This window comes from Vanacampus margaritifer, chromosome 8 (genome assembly GCF_051991255.1).
Source record: "Vanacampus margaritifer isolate UIUO_Vmar chromosome 8, RoL_Vmar_1.0, whole genome shotgun sequence".
Lineage (NCBI taxonomy): Eukaryota > Metazoa > Chordata > Actinopteri > Syngnathiformes > Syngnathidae > Vanacampus > Vanacampus margaritifer.
In genome coordinates this window covers 16214495-16238968 of record NC_135439.1, presented here as the reverse complement: position 1 = coordinate 16238968, position 24474 = coordinate 16214495, and the positions used below count along the sequence as shown (strand labels likewise).

At 37.5% G+C, this 24474-nt stretch overlaps 1 protein-coding gene across 15 annotated transcripts in view; it reads right to left on the bottom strand.

Moving 5' to 3' along the window:
• Positions 1 to 24474, bottom strand: part of nfasca (neurofascin homolog (chicken) a) — a 119469-nt gene that overhangs the window by 53357 nt on the left and 41638 nt on the right. For 13 of the 15 annotated variants that reach the window (XM_077572206.1, XM_077572205.1, XM_077572208.1 and 10 more), the window contains exons 2-5: positions 9467 to 9517; positions 6251 to 6419; positions 3336 to 3353; positions 788 to 893 (exon numbers count right to left, since the gene is read on the bottom strand). In XM_077572206.1, coding sequence (XP_077428332.1) covers positions 788 to 893; positions 3336 to 3353; positions 6251 to 6344 — 218 coding nt within the window. In that variant the 5' untranslated portion in view covers positions 6345 to 6419; positions 9467 to 9517. The remainder of the gene's footprint in view (positions 1 to 787; positions 894 to 3335; positions 3354 to 6250; positions 6420 to 9466; positions 9518 to 24474) is intronic. The other 2 variants (XM_077572209.1, XM_077572220.1) reach the window with 1 other exon arrangement.

Here is a 24474-nt window from a genome sequence, read left to right as displayed (position 1 = left end):
ATAAACTAATGCAAATCCAACCACAAGAAATAGTCTTGGCAAAGATGACTATAGTGAACTTCAAAAAATCGTTTCATTCTCATCTATCAGCCATGCTGACATCTGCTTTCCTTTAAGAAAAAAAAAAAAAAAATCAGTTAGGGTTGATTGAGCAATTTGGATTCCTGTCCTGTGGTTGACTTGATTCAAAACAGCAGTTTGTATGGTTCTACAGTTCAGAATTCTTGTAGGCTGAAATACTGACATATTAGGAAAACACACATTACAGCGCAGGACAAATGTGTGCTGAAGCGCATCCATAAGGTTAATATAGATTTCTGCCATGTTTCATGTAAATTATTCAGGCGAACTCCAATGTCATGTCGTGTAGCTGCCTAACTCCATTTGGATTGGAAAAAGAGTCATGAGGTGAGACAGTTTCTCTGACAAATCAAAATAGTTTGTGCAAGCAATAGCAAATACATGTAAAATACAATTAGAGAGCAGAATGTACCTCAATGTAACCGAGTAATATTAGTGTTTCTTCTCACCAAAAATACTCAAGTAAAAAGTATGTTGCATTAAAACTACTCCAACTATTACTCCATTGTAATACAAGTCCAAAGGTTCCTGGATGGATGGATGATGGATGGATGGATGGATGGATGGATGGATGGATGGATGGATGGATGCAAGCGCGTGCTTTATTTACAGGCACGTCACCCCAAATAAACAATGTGCCACTGTCCTGTCCCACTGGTGATGTAACCGATAGAGACGTGTGTGTGCGTGTGTGTGCATTCCTTACGTTGGCAACGGGTTGCCCTTGGCTTCACACTCGATGATGATGTTATCTCTGGGGTCAACAATGTAGTCCTTCACCGACTGTTTGGTTATAGTAGGGGGCTGTCTCACTGAGGGAAGAGGGGAAACAGTAGAGTGGTTACATTGCCACAAACACACGCCACACTCACAACCTTTTCACAAATACATTTGTGGGAAATAATTAGCATAAATGCTCTTGTTTGCAGTCTGAACCTGAGCTTGTGGAGGTATTGGTTTTCTGTAAAATATGAGTCGTAAACTTATTTCATACAAACATGCCCTGAGGCAACTTAAAAGTCATTTGGGCCACATTAAAGTGAAATGAAATTAATTAAACTGAATAATGTTTGATGTTGTTTTTGCAATCATTCTTTTTGGACCTTTTTGTGCAGTGTTCCTAATTTTTGTTTACAGAGCCCTGTAGAAAGACATATAATATGCATTAGGGGTGTCAGACGATTAAAATTTTCAATCGCAAGGCTACAATAGTAAACTCAAGTTTAATCACAAAGTTTATATCTGGTCTAAATGTACAATAAAAAAGTACACAAAAGTTTTCATACTCTTGTTAACATAAAGTGTAAAAATTTTAACTAATAGAAATATGGCTGCATCTTTTAGTCATTGATACAGTAATTTCATAATAATTCATAACATTTAGTTAAAATAAAAAGATGTACTGTAAAAAACGTGTGATCTTAATTTGTGTTGAGGTAATTTTTCTGCCACTAGATGGCATAAATGCATTTGTAAGACCTTTCTTTTCATATTAAGAGCTATCTAATTTTAAACATGAAGTAACTTGTGAAATTCTGCACATTTTTAAGATAGTAAAATATAACTTGACCCATCTCCACAAATATATGCATTATTATTAAATTTACTACTGCCAAATGATGACGTGGTCATATCTGCTGCATTGTGACTGGAATTCTCCCAGTACAGGCTTTCCAAGTAATAGGTGGTCAAACTGGTCATTAATCACACGTTTAAAAAAATTGTGGTGTTAAAAGGAACTATAAATTAACTCAAAATGAGCGCACTAATTTTGACACCACTAAAATGCACATTAATTCGACTGTCAGTGTTTGGTTCATTAAAAAAGAAAACAGTCACCAAGTAAGGGTTGATTTTCAAATAATTAGAATAGGGCAAATGACCATTTGTTTATATTATCAGTCTAAAACTGTTGTACAGCCTGATATTAAAGAACAAACCATCACGTCCACCTCCAGCTGTGTTCAGTCCACTATACATATTTAATGGCTCGCACAAGACAACCCCCTCTCACTAAGCGGAGCCAACATGTCTTTTGCTTTTCTAGCTCACTCAGCCCTAGAGGGATTTGAATCGCTACACACAAACACACACACATATAGACGATAAAACTATCAAGAATTTCTGCCTATAATTAGGAAATATTTTTAACAGAGACTTACATGCTAAGTTCATTCACAAAGAACACATTTTTTTATTGTGCATGTATCGTATGCTGCCATGGCAACCATCTGAACACGTTGGCGATATGCTAGCTAGTCGTGCCCCACGCGAGACTTAAATATGATCACCACAGCACATACCACCTAAAACCTACATTCTTCAAAAGGTATGTCACTATAATCAAGTCACTCTACTGAAATTTAATTATACAAATACAATTTTAATATATAGCGAGAGCTGGAAATAAGCATTTCCTGATCTGATATTAATAGCCCTCATTAATTCCAAACTGCTCATTAAATTACTTCAATGTTTCGCAAAAAGCTTTTGTCCTACAGAGCTAGCGTTGACGTCCTTAGAGCACTAATAGTCAGATTTGTCTGACCCAGTTCAAGTATTAATGACTCCCATCATTTTGGACCAAAAGCGGCCTTTTTTTTTTTTTCGTTTGGTGCGGTTCATATTCACACTGTGCTTTTTGCAAGTGGACTATATTGCGTAATCACGTTGACCCGCGTGACGATCTGTGATCCCATTGGACAAAAATGACGAGGGCTGAACACATAACCAAACCTCTGCATATTTGTGGCGTTATTAGATGCAAGATATTTGCGAGCGTCAAAGGCAGCTCCTTCAACGGAGGTTCCACGACAATTTGGAACGCGTCGTCTATTGCGTGCAGTAACCGGAGGAGCAGTTGCGCTCTGCGTGCCCCGCCCCCACCAGAACATGCTGGGGGCGTGGCTAAACAGAATACGCACGATTATGAATGGATCTAGCACAATATTTACTGCCGGGCAATATTCCCCCCCGCGATTCTTGGCTACGGTGGCTTGTAAAGCCCAAAAATTCGCATATGTCCTGCAGTTGGAGCGGATCAGCCGTGGTTTGTATCCAGACTGCACCAGGATTCGTTTGTGTGCATTCAGACCTGCACAAAAGGTCCGGAACAGCGTGGAAAACGAACTCTGGTCCGTTTAAAGCGGACCAAACAGTGCAGGTCTGAATACACCCTCTAGTTTGTAGACAACATAAGAGAGTAAACGCACAATTTGAGTGTGAAAGACAGCATGTTAATCCGAAAGACTTACGGTCTGCCAGGATCTTTGCTGTTAGTCCAACGAAAAGCAACATGGAGACAAAGAGTGTGGGCAAATTGTTAAAAAAAAGAAAAGAAAAAAGAAGCTGTTAATTATATTATACACACAACATACATACATTATATATTACATTATCACATTTAACTATTCTATCTACGTGCTACATTAGCATATGGTTACAGGGTCTACAACTAGAGTGTCTGCTACATTAAAGTAACATTGAAACTGATAACTTACCTGTTTGCAGTTTCATATGATGAGCAAAGAGAAAAAGAAAACACAAACCAGGTGAGTCATTTATACACGACAGACATAAATGAACATACTCCAAATGCAAGCTCGCTATTGGGGTTGAATTTTGTGCCGCTGCAGTTTAATGGATGACATTCAGAACAAGACAGACTTCATAAACTCAACATACAAGTTCTCATTTCCTATTTCTTAACCTTAATGTTAAATAGTGCAAAATGCACAGTACTGTACAATATATTCTGTATCGTGTGCTTGTGTAAGATGACATTAACATAATGGTGTGCCACACTATGCGTCCTTTGTCTTCAAATCTCCTCTTCAAATAGGAGTAACTCCTCAGGCTGACAGTAACTGACCAACAACAAGAGTATGAGATCATGAGTGGGTTTGTGTGCAGCCGTGTGTACTGCAGGGATCTATAGAAAAAGCGCACACCATCACGTGTCAACTTGTCAAGTGTGCAATTCACGGGAAAGAAGATAAGGAAGAGACAGGGTGGGTATCTTCCCTCAGCCTAATGAATCGAATAATCCGCACACAGTTAAATAAATGTGCCTTTTATATCATGAGATTAGGTTAGAGCTTATATTTGAATCCCAATTTGCATATCAAGTTGACTGACTTGATCAGGAGCAATAATAAATCCAGTAAAATAGCACTTTTTATGTGCTTCAGAACAATGGATATTGTGGGTGAAGTACATTTTCTTAAATAGCAACGCAAAAGGGTCTTATTTGCCTTATGTTGTTACAAATGATGTATACCTTACAGTAAAAGCCATCAAATACCTTTTAGTTATAGAAGGAAATTCATTTTACAATGAATAAAACTCTCTGATTAGCTCATCAATGTATGAATACGTTAAAAAGAGGTCATTACATGCTTTGTGTTTTGTGTCAATGAGTGCGTTTCGGATCAATAGCACATCATCAAGTCTTGGCTCGAAAGGTTAGGCAGCCTGAGAAGAAACCATCGGGGGTCAATGCAGCTGACTGCAGCATTTGTGTGCTCATTTCATATGTATGGCAGGTGTTCAAGGGTGTCAAAATACATCTCAATATAAAACTGAATTACATTTAGGACCATTCGGCTCTTTTCTGTGCGCACATTTACTCAATAAAGGATGTGTATTTCATGAGAGGGAAGAAAAGTAAAATACATGATCGATTGTCCTTTGTGCCAGTTTCAAGTTCTCTTGGGAATTTTTTACACTTTAACACAGATGCATGTAGTGGACATGACATATTTACGTGTCTAAACAAATAAAAACACATAATTTGGATGATGTCAACACTTCTGGTTCCTGATTGGATCCTAGCTAACCAATCACAATTGCAAGTTGATGTGACATATAAGCTTGGTAAGTTTACAACACGTTACAGCCATAATATCCTGGCGTCCACTATAACAAATGAAATGAGATAACCCCCCCCACCCCCCCAAAAAAATTCCATGTTGTTCTTATGTGGGAAGTGATTCAAAATCAGTAAAAAAATAAAATAAAATAAATGCCCAGTAGATAAAATGCGGGTCTGAAGGGGTTAAAGCTGAAGTTCTCAAATGGAGCTACCGTGAAGACACTTCAGGGGATACGCAGTTTTTTAAATAAAAAAAAAAATCTAAAAAGTAGCATCTATGCAAAAATCCTTTAGAAATAATAATTAACACATTCGCTGCCATTGACAGCTAAAAATTCATTTGAACTATTTCTATTAGTTTTTTCCACTTTTGTTATTTATTTATTTAGAACAGAAATAAAATGTGTGATTAATCGTGAGTTAACTAGTGAAGTCATGCGATTAATTGCAATGAAATTTTTTTTATCACCTGACAAGATGAAGCGATTACATTTTTTAATCGTAATTTATCGCATGACTTCAATAGTTAACTCACAATTAATCACACATTTTATATCAGTTCTAAATGTACAATTTTTTAAAAATCTAGGTTTTCATACACTTGTTAACAAAAGTAGAAAAAATATGTTAAACTCATAGAAATAGTTGAAAGGATTTTTTTAGGTTTATAACCGTCAATGGCAGTGAATGAGTTAAAATATGTAATCATTTCAGGAAATCTAACTTCATAAAATACATTTTATATAAGTAGGCTATTCAATTTAATTTTTTTCCTAAAAACCCAGTCTTCCCAAACAATAATGGTTCGACCCAGCCTGTCATATGCCAGCTATTATCACCTGTTAATCATTTCAACATTTTATTTAAAATTAAATTAACGATTTCTTTTTGAGAACATATCTTTAGTATGATCCCAAATCTTTATTTGTAATTAAGTTTTTTCTTTTTTAAATATATCTTTTGATTTCCAAATAGTTCCAGAGAGACCACAGTACAAATACATTTCCTAGTTTACTAAATCAGACAATGGCACAGCACTCTGTTTTAAGTCTTTTTTTTTTTCTCAACTAAAAATGATTCGCGCTGATAAGGGGGAACTTGGGTAAAAAAAAAAAAAATTCACATGGGGTACATCACCAAAAAAAAAGGTTGTGAACCAAAACAAAAACCTGTGAACCGTTTAAAGAGACACATCATACAAATTACATGCCAACTCTTGACTCTTTGTTCTGTTTAAAATAAAGAAAACAGATTTGGGCTTGGTGAATTGAGTCAGGTGATTGCTGAGTGACTTACGATCCTGCGGCACTTCGATTGTCGCAGATTGGCGCCAGAGCAGCAGCTGCAATGACATTGTAAGCAGGGCCAAATGCCCGCACTGCCTCGACATCTCTCCTCCTCTGATTGGCTGGTCTCACCACTCCTGACAGGCTTGAGACTCCTCCAGGTCAGTCACCCTGCTGACCTGTTAACAGACACAGACACAGATACTGTAGTTAGAAAAACTATCTATTGTGGAAAATTGATACTGTGTGTGTGTGTTGGGGGGGGAACTGTGTATCTTTAGAAGCGTAAGAGGCTGTATGATGGCCTACATTCACAGCTGAGCCTGTCTGCGGCTCCTGAGCTAGAACAGCTTTGGAACGAAGCCTTGGAAAAACAGTCAAATTTCAGACTGATTAAAGTTGTTCTACAAACCCCAGAGGACAAACTGAAAACAAATTTTTTTACAAATCATTTAATTTTTCTTTGTCAAGATTATCGTAGACATAATAGTCAGCCTCAAGTCAAGTGTTTTTGTTATAGAGTAATATTCAGTATTTTGACTTTAAAATTGAGAATGAACTGTTCTTGCTAAAAACCAACACAGCGTTTGGGGCCAAATCCACTACAGGCTAAACAGTATAAATGGAGCAATCCAGGAGCGCCCTCGTGTGCCCCCCCCCCCCAAAAAAAATCCAAATTGAGATATTCATATATTCGAATTCTGCACTTTTTTCGCTTTAAAATGATATATAATACATGGACGTACCTAAAAAATGACAAAGTTACAACAGATTCAATGTTGGCATGTTGAAATCCCTAGTTTTGAGGAAAAAAGGGTTTAAAGTTTTGGTCCTTGCATCTTTCAAATGTCCATAGCAACCAGTACCTTACAAAAAAGATATCGACCCCGAATTTTCAGCAACTGTTAAAATCTCACAGGCAAGGACATCAGCCGATATTTGAACCCTTTAAAAGTTTTAGAAGTTGCACCTCTCAACAGAGGAAATTAGCCTCAGACATCAGTCAAAGTTTGATTATTTTATTGTTGCTTCCTTGTGGTATTTTCTTGCTTAAATGAGGTCATATTACCGCAGTGGGAAATTTGATTTAATTATTTTGTGTGAATTCAAAGATTATTCGCCATTTAGTTCTGCTGTGACAAGTGTTATCATGGATGTGATGTCTCAAATACATTTGGTCACATAAAAAAAATGAAAATGTTTGATGAAAAAAGGATATTTTTTCTCCTTGATCATTTAAGTCAAGTGTGTTGGAGGAGGGAAGCATCTAATACATGCAGGATAGTGGACCTCAAGGACTGGATTTAGACACCCCTGATCTAATCTATAGTCCTATTCACTGTCAGATGGGAATTCCTGCCTCCTCCTGTTTTTGCTTCATCAATCTCTTGCTTTCCCACGCTGTCAAGAATCTTTCATCATGTTGACATCACTCCATCTCTCTGATTATTCTTCTACGCTCGACACCCTGGGCGACAGTAGACTTTAAAGACTTGGCTGTAATTAGAAGGTAATTAGTGCAAAAATCAATAGACTATCCTGGTGCATAAAATAAATCTACAAACTAGAAAACTACACATTATTTAGGAGGTGACACTCACTCTCAGTTCAACCAATTCTATAGCCACTTGATTTTCACACATAAGAAGGCAACACTCATTCTCACGTGTTTTTTTTTTTTTTCATAAATAACCAAACAACTTAAGAGAGAAGTTATTTGAAGCTTGTTCTCTAGCATTACGTATATTATGTATGTTGCATTTTGTGCCTTTACTTCGACAAGATGTTACAAAGCTAGAGTCAGTCTATCCAACAATGTTTTTTACTACCACCATAGATGCGCTTGTGATATAGGAATAGTGGTGACGGTGTGGGGAATGTGTGTCTGCAGGGCACAACAAGGGAGCGATCCACCAAAACCATCCGGACGAGATACACAACGTTATGTGAATGGATTGTGAACGCCTGCTAAAGTGCACGGCAACGAATAACGTGAGTACGTTGTTAAATAATTAAGTTATAAAGTACAACCAAACTCACTGTTTTGCTTTAGTTGTCATTTTAAAAGACATGGTAGAATGCTTGCTATCATATTTTAGCATATATGCTACCGTTTGATTTTAGCATGCATGCTACCAATAGTACGGCGCGCTAGTTTCGGAGCGGCAGTTACCTACAGTTAGCTAGCTAGCCATATTTAGTGTGTGTGTGTGTGTGTGTGTGTGTGCTTGTGTGTGTGTGTGTGCGTGCGTGCATGCGTGAGCACTAATCGGCAAGATTCCAGATAACCTGACATAACTAGCCATATTTGAAAAACTCAATTACTTTATGTACCATATGACATATTACACGCTAAGTGAATTGTAAAAAAAATATAATAATAATAATAAAAGGCAAACTGTCTCGCTAGAATGCAAGATATGAAGTGTAAACTAACCAGACACACAAAAAAATCCCTTAGCCCCCCGCCAGAGGCCACCCGCCAAGTAGATTTCAAGCATGTGGGAAACACTGTTCAAGTTTCTTATTTTATAGCTCTTTTTAAAATTTTAATTACAGACTGTTTATTTGAGACACATCAATGCTGTGGTGTGCCATCTTTCATAGATGCATAAATTGCATGAAATTGACATCAAGGAGCGATCAATACATTACATTGTTTACATTACATTATTTCATACCACCTCATTAATTTAATCTTTAATCCACTTCAACCCAATTGAAGAGCATCTCTCTGTTTGGATTACAAACCTTCACCGGTATGACGACATACGTGCGTCTTCTGTTCAATTTCGTGCTGGAGGATCACATTACATTATGGTGTATATCAACTTTTATTGGTTGCTATGTCCATTTACATAAATCATTTGTGCATGATGTTAGAGGCGAGGAACACCTGGTTATTTTGGAGCAGGTTCCCGAGATGCGCTAGCGAGCAGTCGGCAAAAAACATGTACTCGTTAACGATGCACATATTTTTACAAATTACAACTACAATTTTAACTTTTTGTACCGCTGGGAAATTAAAATAGAGAGGTTAAGGAGAAATCTCAAAATATACATAGACATATGCCTGATTTTGTGAAAATACATAATGTGAGGAAAACCATTTTAAACTTTTGTAATTTGGTTGTTGAGTTTGAAAAAAAAAAAAAGTGAAACCCCTGCTTTAGACAGCCGAGAAGCAGTCCCCCAAGTATATCAACATGCCGATACAATAACTTACCTTACTTACTAATGAGGACACCAATGTTTAGTCTGTGACCAATTTGCGGACCTGTGAGACAGACAACAAAAGAGATATTATTCATCTTTATTTTTAAGATGTTATAATAAAGATTTCCTACAATTTGTCCTGCAAAACAAGCTCATTAGTATCTGTTAGCCTGAGCATAGGAAGAAACATGTTGGAGAAGAGCAGACAGGACGGACCTTGCAGACAACACACATGCCTCAGGACTGTCTGCGACTGCCTTGTTTCTTCAACTAGCTTGTGCTTTCAAAGAGCTCATCTGTACGCCAGCCGGGGTCTCTAGGATCACAAGATGCTCTTCTGCTCTCTTATTTCTGCTTGTTGAGTTAGGCTCACACTTCACAGACAAACACTATAAGACAGCCTGCCTTGGAGGGTTGTGGAAAAGCCTTGAAAAGACTCTTCAACATTCAACAATGCACCGCCTCAACATGCATGAAACCAAATTAACATACATGCTATGCTTCCTATGCATGTAAACAAAGTGGCTGTCGGAGCCACAAAGCCACACATATTGGCACACTTTAACATAAATGTTATTGGGATGATAAAACATGTAGAAGAAAATAAATCCCAGGATTGTTCGGGAGAGCGCGCAACATACAAATGCAGAAGTGCCAGTAATATGCCTTGCTCATGGGCACCTTGGAATCAAAGTGGCATCTCTCCAACAATCAGTTACCATTTTTGGCTTTTAGCGGGACTCGAACAAGGATCCTCTAGTTTGAAAGGCTAGCACACATTTTCATAGATGACTCCCTAGAAATATGAACAAATATCTCTTCTGACTGCAGCATGTCACTGAATATCCAGAGATTAAATGTTTAACTGGGTTAAGTGCATTGCCAAAGGGCACACTAGTTTATTTGCCCCACTTGAAGTTGATGTGTATAAGTAAAGCTGCAATGTGTAACTGCACAAACAGAAACTAACTGAAAATATTTTTGACAACATTATTATTATTATTATTATTATTATTATTATTATTATTATTATTATTATTATTATTATTATTATTATTATTATTATTATTATTATTATTATTATTATTATCGCATGCACCCCCTTTTTGGATATGACACTAGTGGAAGTACTTCTAAATACTTGCTAGTAATTTCAAGTTTGATTTCTTTTCTTTGACCGCAGCCGCCAAATATAAAATAACAACTAAGCCATTGGCCATTGTAGTTATAATCAAGTGTTTGAGTAGGGAGCACAAAATTAGTAGAATGAAACAATTCTTTTGAAGTGAGTGCTAATGCATGTCATTATATTTCATCATTGCAGATTTAGGAAATGTACATATCACAATTTCATAGATTTTGTGTGTGTTTATTTTTACCCTTTGTCCAACTCCAGGATGCAAAAGTCTCCCAAAATATTTTCAGAATTTGCGTGTAGATAAAAAGGGCTTTTTCATTTGTGTCATTTCAACTCAGCAACATGATATAATATATTTCAACTTTATTTCATCAAAGTCAACTGGTGTTATTTTCTTAGGTGTACTGGAACAGGTACAGCCAATTAAAAATTAATAACATTCACATTGTCTCCCGGGCCCCATCTACAGCAGCTCTGATCTAATTACCGAGTTGACACAATGTGCAACCAAATCTGCTGATTTTGCTTTTTTAGCTGTCTGATTGGGCAAAATGAGCTAGAGAAATATTTTCAAATTAAGAAATACGTAATAAGAAATATCAAATTGTAAATGGACTAAACTAGTGCTGTATTTTTAATCTGAAAGCAACAAGTTTACCTACGCAAGAGGATTAAGGCCAGTGAAGAGAAAAAAAAGTTATTTTTTCCCAGAATTCTCACTTTAAATTAAGAATTCTGCAAGTCAGAAATCTGACTTTAATGTCAGAATTCAGAGAATAAAGTGAGAATTCTGCCAAACCTTTTTTCCCCTCTTTCCTGGCCCTAATCCTCGTCCATATTATTTACCAACTTGCCAACCTTTTATTGTCTTCTCTTCACACACTTCAATCATATGATGCATAAAATCAGACGTAAAAATATTATTGGGGAAAAAGTGACGTACTTTGCTGCTCAACCCTTGCTATCCCAAAATGCATATGCCACCAAATCAGACACACTGTATACATCGACAACAACAACAACAACTCATCATTTTTGCATCAACAAAGTATTAAAAGCTGTCTAGGCCTTCACACAAGAATAAATATAACGTTTGAAGTGAATAACATAAAACAGAATAACAGACACAAGTCCATTAAATATGCTCTTTTGCCCATCTCTTGGGACTATGAATGCACTTCTGTACGAGAGTGTGGACACTTTGATGTACAGTCTATCACCTGCTTTTCCCTGCTGACCTGCAACAGGGTGAGTCTTAATGAATGTCCCAAAGGCCACCAGCTATGGTCTTTTAACACACACATGCACACACACACTGAAAATAAATGGCTCTTATTCACACAAAGGTCACAGGTTATATGTTAAAGGGGTTGTGGGGGACGTGCCTGTGTCAGTTACATCATTTCCGTAGTGCAGATGTCTTTTAAAGGAGTTGCCATGACAACCGCCATTGAAAGCCGAAAAATGAAAAATGTGGGGGAGGCAAGGCTTGGTATTTGCATGAAATCAACAAATTAGTAATGATTGCATCATTGGTGTTGCTTTACAAACAACAAAGATAATTATTAAAAACACATTCCTAGTGGCAGTAATAAAAAAAAAAAATGTTTTTAGAAGTCAACATCATCATTTCACAGCACTTTGATTTGGTGTAAACAAATGAACCGCAGCAGAGGCAAAGTAGGATTCATCTGAGCGCTAAAACGTAATACTTGCAGCATTTGTTCCAACTTTTGAATTTTTGATCACCGTCAACAAAGACTTCTTCGATTAACACTTGGCCCGGGAGAAGAAGGGTAGGGGCAAAACAAAGCAGTGTCAGATTGCAAACCCAGCACACTGCACAGCTCAAATCCTCTCGGGAAGGTGTGATGTAGAAAACAAGACTTGAGGGCCTGCAGGTTGAATGAGCTGTGTGCGTGTGTGTGTGTGTGTTTACAACCGTGCATGTGTGCACGGATGTCATGCTTGGAAGGAGCTGCGGCTCGATGATGCTGACTGACCTACTTTTGATCAAAAGAGGGATAGAACAAATGGATGGAAAGTAGAAGAGGAGATCGGGGTGCTGTGGGAAGAGAAGGGGAGAAAAAGATGAGGAAAAAGAAGGATGGACAAAGAGAGAGAGAGCTGATTTACAATTGGAAATATTACCGGGGTGACTGTGGTCAATGAAAAAAATAAGAAGAGGCTCTGAAGAGACAGAGTAAAAGGATACAAAGCTGATTGATTGGTCAAATGCTTGAGGGCTGGCTTTGAGGAGGCGGGGCTTACAGAGACATTCCAGCTAAATCAATTCCACGTTTCCTGGAGTGATGTCCGTCCAAGAACATTTTGTGTCCACATATCAGCTTCTATAAGTCATCTTAAATGATGTCTTGCGGCAGATGGGATCACAGCATGACACAATTCAAGATTAGACCGATATATTTTGGACTCAAGTTAATACCGACTGATTTGATTGGCAAAAAAACAAAACTGCTTATGTTGTTGAGGTGAGAGAGCAGCCTATACTGACTTTGGGCAAGAGTTAGGTTCCGCTATGGAGGGTTTGCCAGTCATCCAGCACCACTTCCATCCTATGGTGAAACCGTAACCTTAATCTGTACTTAATGGTAGCGATCCAGCGCTTTCCAGCCACACCTGGGCTTGGAACCGCACCACCACCATGTCACTGGATGGAAGTCCAGTGCACTGACCGCTAAGCTAACAGCCTGGGCTGCTAACTCAGTGGTTCTATTTTGAAGATTCCGAGGAGCGAGGCTCCACTAAAATACGATCACACTGCGCAAGCTGCCATCCGTTTTTTTAGTTGCTTATGTTGACTTCCCCTTCTGAAATGATTAAACAATTTAAGTTGAAATATAAAGGTTATAGTTCACATTATGGAAGGAAAAATGATTAACCTTGGGTCATTTTTTTTTATATATATACCACTGTACATCAGATCCAGATGTAAATATCTGGAAATAAAAGATGAAATGTGGAATTCTTATCGGTTTTGTTATTTTTAATCTATAACAGCAAATCAAACCCCTTCTGACCCATATAGATGGTTGCAGTGGACATGACATTTGCGTATCTAAACCAATAAAAACGCATAATTTGGATTATGTCAACACTTCTGGTTCATGATTTAATTTTAACTACCTAATCTCAATGGCAAGTTCATTTGCATGATGTTTATGTTAAAAATGTTGCATATAAACTTGGTAGGTTTACAACACGTAACAGCCATATTATCCTGGCGTCCACTATAACAACTAAAAACATGAGATAACCCACCAAAAAAGTTTCCATGTTGGAGAAGAGTTAAAATCAGCACAAAAAAAAGAAAGAAATTTTGCCCAGCACAAAAAAATGGACGGAAATGGCTTCATTATTTCAATGCTTTTGGACGGGTGTCTACACAAATGTTCACTACAAATCTCTCAACAAATTTGTTTGAGTCACCATATGCGGACCGTCAGCTTTCAAAACCAGACATATTGTTGTAACTTGTCACATTATATTAAACATAATCTGAATGTAATGGAAAGTGCTCGTGCTGGTGGTGAGTTTCTCACCTGGGCCTTCAGTATAGTGACCTAATCCACGTCTTCATAATACCATCAAAACATCAAAACACCATATAACTGGCATTAAGGTAGAAAAATAGGTATTTAAATTAAATTAAGAGCCAATATGTATTATTAAATGTTATTTTTATTATTAAATGTTATTTACGGTATTCCTAAATGTTACTCGAAGGACTGCTGTATTGAATTTCATTCTTTGAACTTCACTGTATTCCTTGAAAAGAAGTTGTACAACCACATATTTCATTGAGACTTTTTTTCATGATATATCTATCGAAATGTGTATTTTATGTACAAATGGAAAAAATAATAATTTGATGTAATTTAAGGACAAATACTATTTGGGGATATATCGGGGACCAAAAAGGAAGTAATTTTTTTGTGCAATATATTTACAGTTGACCCTGCAGTTTGCGGAGAATCGCCCACAAATAGCGAAAATCTGCATATAATTGACGCCAATAGTTTTTACGTTATTTTCCATGATTTTACTGGTCCGGCCCACTAGGGAATAGATGTAGCCCTTCAGCTAAAAGTTTGACACCCCTCTTCAAGACGCTACCTGTTTGTTGTCATTGTTGTTCACCTTGTTCCTGGATGCTTTCCATGCCCTTTCTGTTCATTAAAGACCAGTCTTTGGTACCTAGTTTTTGTCACGACAGCATAAAATAACACTTTAACTCTTTGACTGCCAGACGTTTTCAGAAAAGGGATGCCGTGGGTGCCAGCCGATTTAAGCATTTTGACTGATCTTTCAAGGTCCACAGAAAATTATGTGTTTGGACTATGGAAACACACATACTACCAACGATAAGGAAAAAAAAAAGAAAGATTGGACTCTCATCTTTCATCAGAAAAAAAAAAGTTTGTGTTGTTGTTTCTACCTTGTTCCGTTTTTCAGTAATCAACAACAGAAAATTGTTAATTTCACCTCTGTTTTGAAACAAACGTCTTTTAACGTCTTTGGCACTCCTCCCTAGGATTTTACTAAACGTTATTTAACGTTTTTGGCAGTCAAAGAGTTAAGATCTCTGACCTCACGTACCTTATTATTTCGACACCATATCCATACTCCATATTGTAACTGCAACCATATTGGAAGTGCCATATTACTCCGTTTTCATTCTGGAGATTCTACTTGTATATGGAGGCAAGACAATAAAATTCAGATAATGAAACAACACAAGTTACTCTGTTTATTTAAATAGAAATTAGTTAAATTAAGAGTAGTACTTTTGATTAACTATCCTCCAAAATACATCTACAGTAAAATAGTTGATGCTATCCAGGGTTGCATTCAGTTCAGTTGTTTCTCGTGACTTTCATGAGGTCGCTCTTTTACTGCTTTCTGATGTTGGGGCAGAGTATATTTAGGTATTGCATTTAATGCTGCTATGCTGTCTTGTCTGGTTCCCCCTGGTTATACAATTGGAGTGTAAGTCTAACAGGGTCATGTCCACACAAATGAAAAAAAGTAATATAAGCCATAATATTGCTATACGGTATAGGAAAAGCCAGCCAAGCAGATCGCACAACTGCACTGTTGGACGACATCCGAATCCTTTGCAGCTCACCCAGAGCGGTGGACCAATCGAAGCTCATGCCCTCTAAATGGGTGTTATAAAAAGCAGGAGACCCCAATCAGTTTGTTGCCCCCTGTCAGTTTCAACCCATCAGTGCCACAAAGAAAGGATGGAGGCATGCTTACAGGGAGGGGGACTGGGGGATCATGAGAGGTTAGAGGTTAAAGCAAGAAATCACTGAATGAAAATGGCAACGCTAAACTAGATGTTATTTCTACTGTTGGCTACGTATGACAGACCAGTTAAACAATGCATTGGTATAAGAATTTCTCAGTTGAGCATGAATTATTTTATTATTATTATTATTATTTTACTATTAATTTAGTTTTGATCCCTCTCAGACATATTCAATTACCTCTAAACAAAAAGGACTCACGATACAGCTTGGCCCCTTTTTCTCCAACATGAATTAACAATGACTCTTCCTCTTCAATATGCTGTCTGAAATATTGAAGACCACGTGCCGACATCCAAATCACGCTGAATACATTCCCCCTCACCTTTGTCACGACATCACATTTTCATGCCAAACAAAGAGGCCGTTTAGTGATCCCTTCAGGCACACTGCTCACAGTAAAAGCCACTCCCACCCGCTGGCAGCCCCCAAGGCATGTTGTTCATTGTCCAAAAAATGCTTTTTCCTACCAAATCTCACATCCACCATTATTCAAATACTAGTTGAGTTACATATTGTATGCCACCGCAAAAAGGACAGTAGACAATTTAAGAATAAATATATTAAAATAAGAAAATTATTGCTTCAAATCAGCCAAATTTACGTGTAAGATTTTGAAAAATAAGAATATAATACTTGGCCCATATCAATAACAGCGGTCTTGAAAATAGTATTTTTAGACTAAAGACAAGTAATGTAATATATAGAATTATTTTCTTAAAATGCATACATATTCATTTACGTTTGGCCAACTTAGTCTGAGTGTCAAGCACGGAGGTAACAGGTCCAATTTTTATTGTCTTTGATATGACCCAAGCAGGGATTGATCCCACAACCTCCCAGTCTGAAGGCACTCTACCACTCAACCACTGAGCCGGTTGTGCACTTCCTGGAAAGAGGAAAAATGAGCTTCGTAAATATGACAAATGGATTTTTACAAGGGGAAAAAAAGAGCTATATTGCATATACTGTATATATATTTTGTCTGACTGTTTTCAGACTTGTATTTTTTCCATTTATATTATACTAGATTATGCAAAATCTAAAAATAAGAAAATTCAACATTAAAAACCTAAATTCAGGGCCTTTGATGTTGGTTAATGTTGGAAAATGTTTGTTTGACGCCTCCCAGTACTTAAAACTGGCTGTTAACACTCAATGTCAAAACTGCTTGATCAAATAAGATCATTAAGTAATAAGTATCTTAAAATAAGCAGAATGATCTCTAGTAAAAATGACTTATCAAAGCAAAATAAGCAAATTTAAGTTAAATTTAAGAAATTATACCTTACTTAAGATTTCAGTTTTTGCAGTGTGTAATAATTCTCATGTTAAGTCAATAATAGTCAACTAATGTATTAAATGATTTTGTGCAACTACTATAATGATTCTGTGTGAAGTGGCTGTAAATGTACAACACATCAAAGTCCTCAAACAATGTAACACTAATAATGTCGCAAGAACAAGAGCAGAAAATCAGAATTAATGGTGTCTGAGTTGGTTGGCCAGTTTTTGTGGTTGACCTTGAATAGGAACATCAAGTTGCTTCTTCAAATGAAGACAAACACCGATGTAAAACTACAATGGCTTTTTGTTCCGAAGATGCATGCCCATTGACAGAACATCCACAACAGACGTTCAATGATTTGTGTACTGGGAGTCCAGAATTTTCCAATCCCCCACTGCTAGAAACACACTCCATCTTGATTTTAAATGACCACTGCCACACATCCTTTATCTTTTAATTTGCTTTCTTCTCTTTGCCAATTCGTTTTTTTGGTAGTTGTTTTTTTTTATCTGTCAGTGATTTTCTCTGCTTTACTCAATGTTCCGTCAGTATATTCATATATGCATTTCCTCCATGTATGGCAGGCAACCCTCAGAAGCAATGTCGGTCAACATTCAACCTCATTAGCACATCTGGATTTCACTTTGTGCTCCTCCTCAAACGCCCCCCGTACCCCTCAATATCAACCCCCCCTCCTCTCCTTCCTGTCCAATGAAAATCGCCCCCAGTCAGCAGGGCTCCCTAGCAACAGTGCCACCAGAGAAAAGACGGATGAAAACGGGGGCAGAAAAAAATGAGGGAGATAAGACGGTGAAGGGTGAGGAGGGGTGAGGAGCGCTGAAGATGGCGAGTGTGCAACTGGAGGTTGTGTGTGTGCGTGTACATGTATAAATGCACTGTAGACAGGAAGTGCTCAAAGGGACAGAGAGAAAATAAGTGTGCTCACTGTTTTTTTTTTATCTTTGAAAACGTGTGTGTTTGTGCAGGTGTTTTGTATTGTATTGTATTTCTATTATAATAGAACAAAAGCTGAGCTCAACAAAATACAAATATACTGTGAACACAAAGAACATCCATTCAAATCCTGGCCACCTGCGAAATCTAAAATGTGTGGATGTGATATCTTGATCTCAGTCAGCACACAACATTCAGACTTAAAGATATGACCACACCCTGCAGTAACTCATTTGCATGAGACAGGACCACCAGCTTCGAAACAGGCGTCAAATTGAAGGCCCAAAAGCCAAATCCGGCCCTCTAAATCCTTTTGTGTGGTCCGTGAAAGTTTTCCACAATTTTTCCTTGACTTCCGTTCAAAAGTAGTTATCCATCATTATATCTTATTCTTACTATGTAAGAGACCGAAAACTGCCACACACCACTCTTACACTTGTCTGCAACATTGTAGGCATAGACTGATTATTGGCCGGGCCCATTATGGGCGCTGATTTTGCATTTTGAGGAATATTGGCATCAGCCTTTTAAATCATTCAAACCGAAAAACGTGTCAATATGTTTTTTAATACTTTGTCCTTCACTCTCCAAAACATGTTTATGCGTTTTTTATTGTGTGTGTGTGTGTGGGGGGGGTTATGCAAGAGCATACAGAAGGCTTTGATGCAACTTCTGACATGAAGAGGTGGCTTCAAGCAATGGTAGTTATTACAAAAAATGGCCAGTAGGTGGCAGAAGAGTATAAGAGATCAACCAGGGCCATGTTGCAACAAGCTCTTTTTCCCAGTGCTTTCAACAGGAATGTGAATAATGATGAAACTTAGCTCTATTCTAATGCTAATTGCTGCAGAAACAGATACAAATATCCTTTTTTCTTAATGAAAGAAGAGTCTCTAATGTTTCTTATGGTAGGTTCCATGTTTTTATAGTAATAGAACACAATATTCTGTTGGCCTTTCAAAATATGTCAAAATCCAATAAAACTGTCGGGAGCGAAGGAGGTTGCTTCAGTGAAAACGGCTGGGAGTGAATGAGTAAAAAAACAAAACAAATGTGATAGCTGATTATAGATCAATTTAAATCTCTGGCACTATTTTTTTTTCAGTTAACGTTATAAGAGATGCTGTTCACCTGGGAAATTCTGCTCTGTTTTTATTTGAAATTAAAACTAAGACACTGGGAAGTGAAAATGTTTTTGAAATTTTGGAAAACTTAACTTACTGAAAACAATAGCTATAAACATGTTCAAGTTTTCATTTAACTTTTTAAAACATGCCAAAAGCTCCCTAAGCGTTTTGTTAGAACTCTGAAACAAAGATGTCTAACATAAATTAAAAAAAACATTTAAAAAATATATCATTTTGCAAATCAAAGCCTTGTTCAATAAACATATGCAACATTTCGATAAAGTTAAGAGTTGGAGTTTTATTTTTTTATTTTTAGACACTGATATTTTCCCTTTTAGTGAAAGTGAATATCTGCTCCAAAAATCAGCTACCGGCCTCCTTAACCACTAATAACCAGTATCGGCACTGAAAGAAAAAAAAACATATACGGGTAGGTCTATCTCTACAGCATTAATTTTTTAACAAGAATATAAACCGCATGTTTGACTTGGAATAACAGTTAATCTGTCCCTGTTTACTTAAAAGATGTAGAGAGCCAACAGTGATTTTTTGGCATACAGCTACACCCTTAGCAATTATGCATTTATGTGGTTTCACCGTTAGAGCCATCCTACAAGGAGGGCAACCATAACTACAATGTGAACTGAAACGAGTTTGACACACTTGCAGTGTGCAAAAGTATTACGTCAATCAAAAGTCTGACTGCCACACTACACTATCTAACGCACTCTGATGAAGCCAAGAGGTAAGAAGGGCTGCAAAAAGTTTTGTTGGATGCACCGATTAGAGTTATATAACAGCGTTAGCTTCTGATAAGCAGCATGTACTGTACTTGATTACTTGTTGAAGTTGTTTACACATTGACTTTGTTGATGTACTGTATCTGCCACATGCGCCACATACACGCATCTGCACACTAATTGAAAAGTGCTGAGTTCAAGAGCAAAAATACAATTCATGCGGTCTTTGTGGGGGCTCACGTGTGTGTGTATAGCAGTTGCTTTTTTAGAACAGGGCTCAATGCGCAGGCCCTGAGCTCTATATGGAAATATGGAAATTAAACTTATTTTACATGGGACCCATAAAAAATATGTAATGGAATATTTTTTCTTGTAAAATAAATTCATATGTCTCCCATATCATTTTATCATTGAAGGCATCGTATAAAGAAAGCTGTGAAATATATTTCATTTCTTTTATATTCTTCTTATTTTTTGCATGCACATATTTTCGTACCATTTATATTTTTAATGGATTGAGAGAGGGCAACTGTATTTTAGTGTGTTTGTGTGTGTGTGCGTGCGTGTGCGTGTGTATGTGTGTGACTGAGACAACGAGCCAGACCAGCCAATGGCAGAATTACATTAATCACCACCGTAACCTCGAGGCAGATGGGCCCATCTCAGCAAATTAGGCCTGGAAGACATGCTAACTATCCACACACACACACACACACACACACACACACACACACACACACACACACACACACACACACACACACACACACACACACACTCACACACACAGAGTTGTCCTTTCCCATTTCTCTACTATAATTATTACCAAATTTCATTTAGTCAGACCAGGCTCTGTCTCTCCTTATTCCTTCCTTTCTTGTACTAAATGATATTAAAACCATAGAGAATCTATTTAGTCCATCATGATGTGTATGTGTTTCATCATCTGTAGGCTAAACAGTAGCATCTCTGTTTCTCATCGTTACTCATTCATTTACAATCATATTACATGCAGCTGTCCAGTGCTCTTTAAATTAAAATCCGTAAATTATAGTGACATTGATTTATTGGCTAAATTACACATTATTTTCTAATCGCGTGTGTCTGTCTTTGTGCGCGTGCGTGCGCGTATGTACAAAGTATGAGTGTATGAGTAAATGGGTGGGGAAATCCCCTCGAGTTCGCCAGAGAAAAAGGTGTTAAAATGATAGACATGTCCGTGCATGAGTGTTTCCCAGTAATCACTGAGCAATAAATGAAAGGCATACAAATGGATTTCAGAATGGAGATGAATGGAGTTGGATAGATAGATAGATAGATAGATAGATAGATAGATAGATAGATAGATAGATAGATAGATAGATAGATAGATAGATAGATAGATAGATAGATAGATAGATAGATAGATGGATAGATGGATGGATGGATGGATAGGTAGGTAGGTAGGTAGGGCGGAAGGGAGAGAGAGAAAGATCTTTGTCATTTATGTACAGCACTTTCTTACAGCTTCAGGTGTTGTGCTGCGCTGTATAAATAAAGTTGAGTAATAACTAAACTATTACATGAACGATTATTAAGAAAGATATTTAACTCTTTTACTGCCACACGTTATCCAAAAAAACAACCCCTACAGTGCCAGCCGATTTTGAGTATTTTCACTTATCTTTCAAGGCAAACAGAATAGTGTGTGTGACCACATAAACATGGTGGATACCATATGAAAGATCGGATTCCATTCTTTCATTAGAAAAAAAAAGGATGTTTTTTTTTCCGTTCTTTCGTAATCACCATTTGAAAAGAGGTAAATTGAGTCACATCAAGCGAAAAATACGTTTTTTGTGAAAAGATAAATTTTCTGCACAACAGTTAGATGGAGGCAACTGATTCGCTGTGGCAACCCCTGAAGGGAAAAGCCGAAAGCAAAAGAAGAAGAAGTGACTTTGACACGAATATTTTTTTTTGTTTAGTGACACTCTCTGAATTAGATTTATTGTGACAAACGCTAATCATTCACGTCATCCTTGAAAACGTTCTATTTCCTAAGATCCACCATCTTTTCATGAAATTTGATACCCAGGAAGACCCATTGAAAAGAGATACAATGCTGCCATTTGCTGGCCATAGTTAGTGAGTGTTTTTGGATTATTCCAGCCCATTTACAAAGCAGCGCTGCACAAGACGTTGCACTGCCCAATGAAGGAAAAAAACGTAGTCGACGTCAATTGACTTTATCGGCGGTATACAGTGGGTGTGTCCTTAACGTTAATTGAAGTTTTTGACAGCAAAAGAGTTCAATAGTTTAAATAAGCCAAAAGTAAATAAAATATTACTCAGTCTTACCACTCTTCACCGATAAAGTCATTGCCTCTAACCGCTCTGGTCAGTCACCAGACACATTCAATAGTTTTGATCGTCCCTTTAGGAACACTACAGAAACAGGAAAATAACAGTCGAGGAGGTGGGACAGGACATTTAATGTCCAACAGATACAGAGAAACATAATCAAATCTCTCAACACACGTGATGCCAAAAGCTATAGACATAGCATATACAGCAGAGGTGGGAGTAAGTCATTGTTTTGCAAGTCACAAGAAAGTCTCAAGTCTTTGCCCTCAAGTTCCGAGTCAAAAATGACAAGTCTCAAGCGATTCCCAAGTCCTACACTTTGAGTTTCAAGCCCTTTCGAGGACCAAAGCGGAGGTTTATGGATGTAGTTAAAGAGGACATGAAGGTAGTTGGTGTGAGAGCAGAGCATGCAGAGGACAGGGTTAGATGGAGGCAACTGATTCGCTGTGGCGACCCCTGAAGGTAAAAGCTGAAAGGAAAAGAAGAAGAAGAAAAAAATTTTGCTCATTAAATTTTAAAAAATATATATAAACTCAAAATGTGTAATATGGCCGTTAGGATTTAGGAACACAACTTTAAGTGCAATATATGGCAAGATACATAATTATTTCATACGTGGTCCATGTATAAAATAACAAGGTATCCTGCCTTACAATATATTGCACTTGTAATGCACTTGAAGTTGTGTTCCTGAAAACCAAATGGCCATATTGGACATTTTGCATGTTTTTTTTTTAAGCTAGTGTTTTATAAAATAATTATAAATGAGGGGAAAGTTGTATTTTTTTTTAACAATGAAAACTACATCCAAATGCAATTTAAGGCACATTCCCTTAGTCTCAGGAAGAGTGGATTGCAAAAAAGCATAGGCCCACAATATTTAAAACAATAAGAAAAAAAGCGAGCCAAGCAACAGCTGTCAAACTACTGTTGCCAGCCAGCCGATGCTAACGCTAACAGCTAGCTACTAGCCACGAACGCCGGAGACTTGTACCGTATTGTGCAATAAAACCATGATTGATTTGCGGTTTCTTCGCTTCCTAAATTAGCGATTTAATACACTTTTGTGGTGGTATTATGATAATGGTAGTAGAAAATATGTAATTTCAATAGAAACGTCGATAATGCAAGCCAAAATGTCAAAGGGAAGTCAAGCTGGCGTTCACGCCACCATGCAGGCGGACTTCAAAGTAAAATCCGCCAACTGTTGCATTGGTGTCAATGTATTATTTGGTCAGCTTTATTTTGAAGTTTGCCTTAGCGTAGGCGGCGTGTGTTTGCGGCTTCCCTGACATGTCTGAATGACGGCGCTGTGCCAGCCCAGCTCGCACACGTACACACACGCACACAAACGGAGAAGGAATGTAATCGTGAACATACATTTTAATCTTTTTGTTTTAATGGAAGAAGCAAGTTTTTTTCAAGTCAAAGGGCTCAAGTCCGAGTGAAGTCACAAGGCGTTGTTAAAGTCCAAGTCGATAAATCTTTTAACATTTTGTCATGTCTAAAGTCGTCAAATTCATGACTCGGGTCCACACCTTTGTTTTATATATATCAGTCCTTCATAATGGGGGCGGGTAATGGGGGCGGGGGGTTTATGATTATGGTGCGATGCTAGGAAGGCACGTGTGACCTAAGGGAAAAGTTGTTGTTGTTTTTTTGCCATACTAGAATAAAGTGCAATTGCACAGCCATTGCAGTAGGTGGCAGTGTCTCACATTTTCAGAGTACGGAAGGAGTATTAGCTCCTCTGCAAAGGTGTATTTACAACAAAGACTGGGGGCTGGGGTGCTATTCTCTTCTTCCTTGGGGAAAAAAAGTAATTGAGAAGCACTTATGTACAGTATATAGTTATACTGTATATTAGTAGCTCTTTTAAAGAAACATGTGACATCACATTTCACTACAGCATTATAAACTTGGCTTGTTGACTCAGATGGTGCACATCGGCATAACAAATACCAAGCCAATCCATGTGAAATACATTTATTTTTGAGTTGGAATCAGAAAAGAAAAAACGTGGCCTGTTGCGATAGCATGATTGGCCCCAAATTAAAGGAACTATTTCACGAATGAGTGGAGCAATGACCAT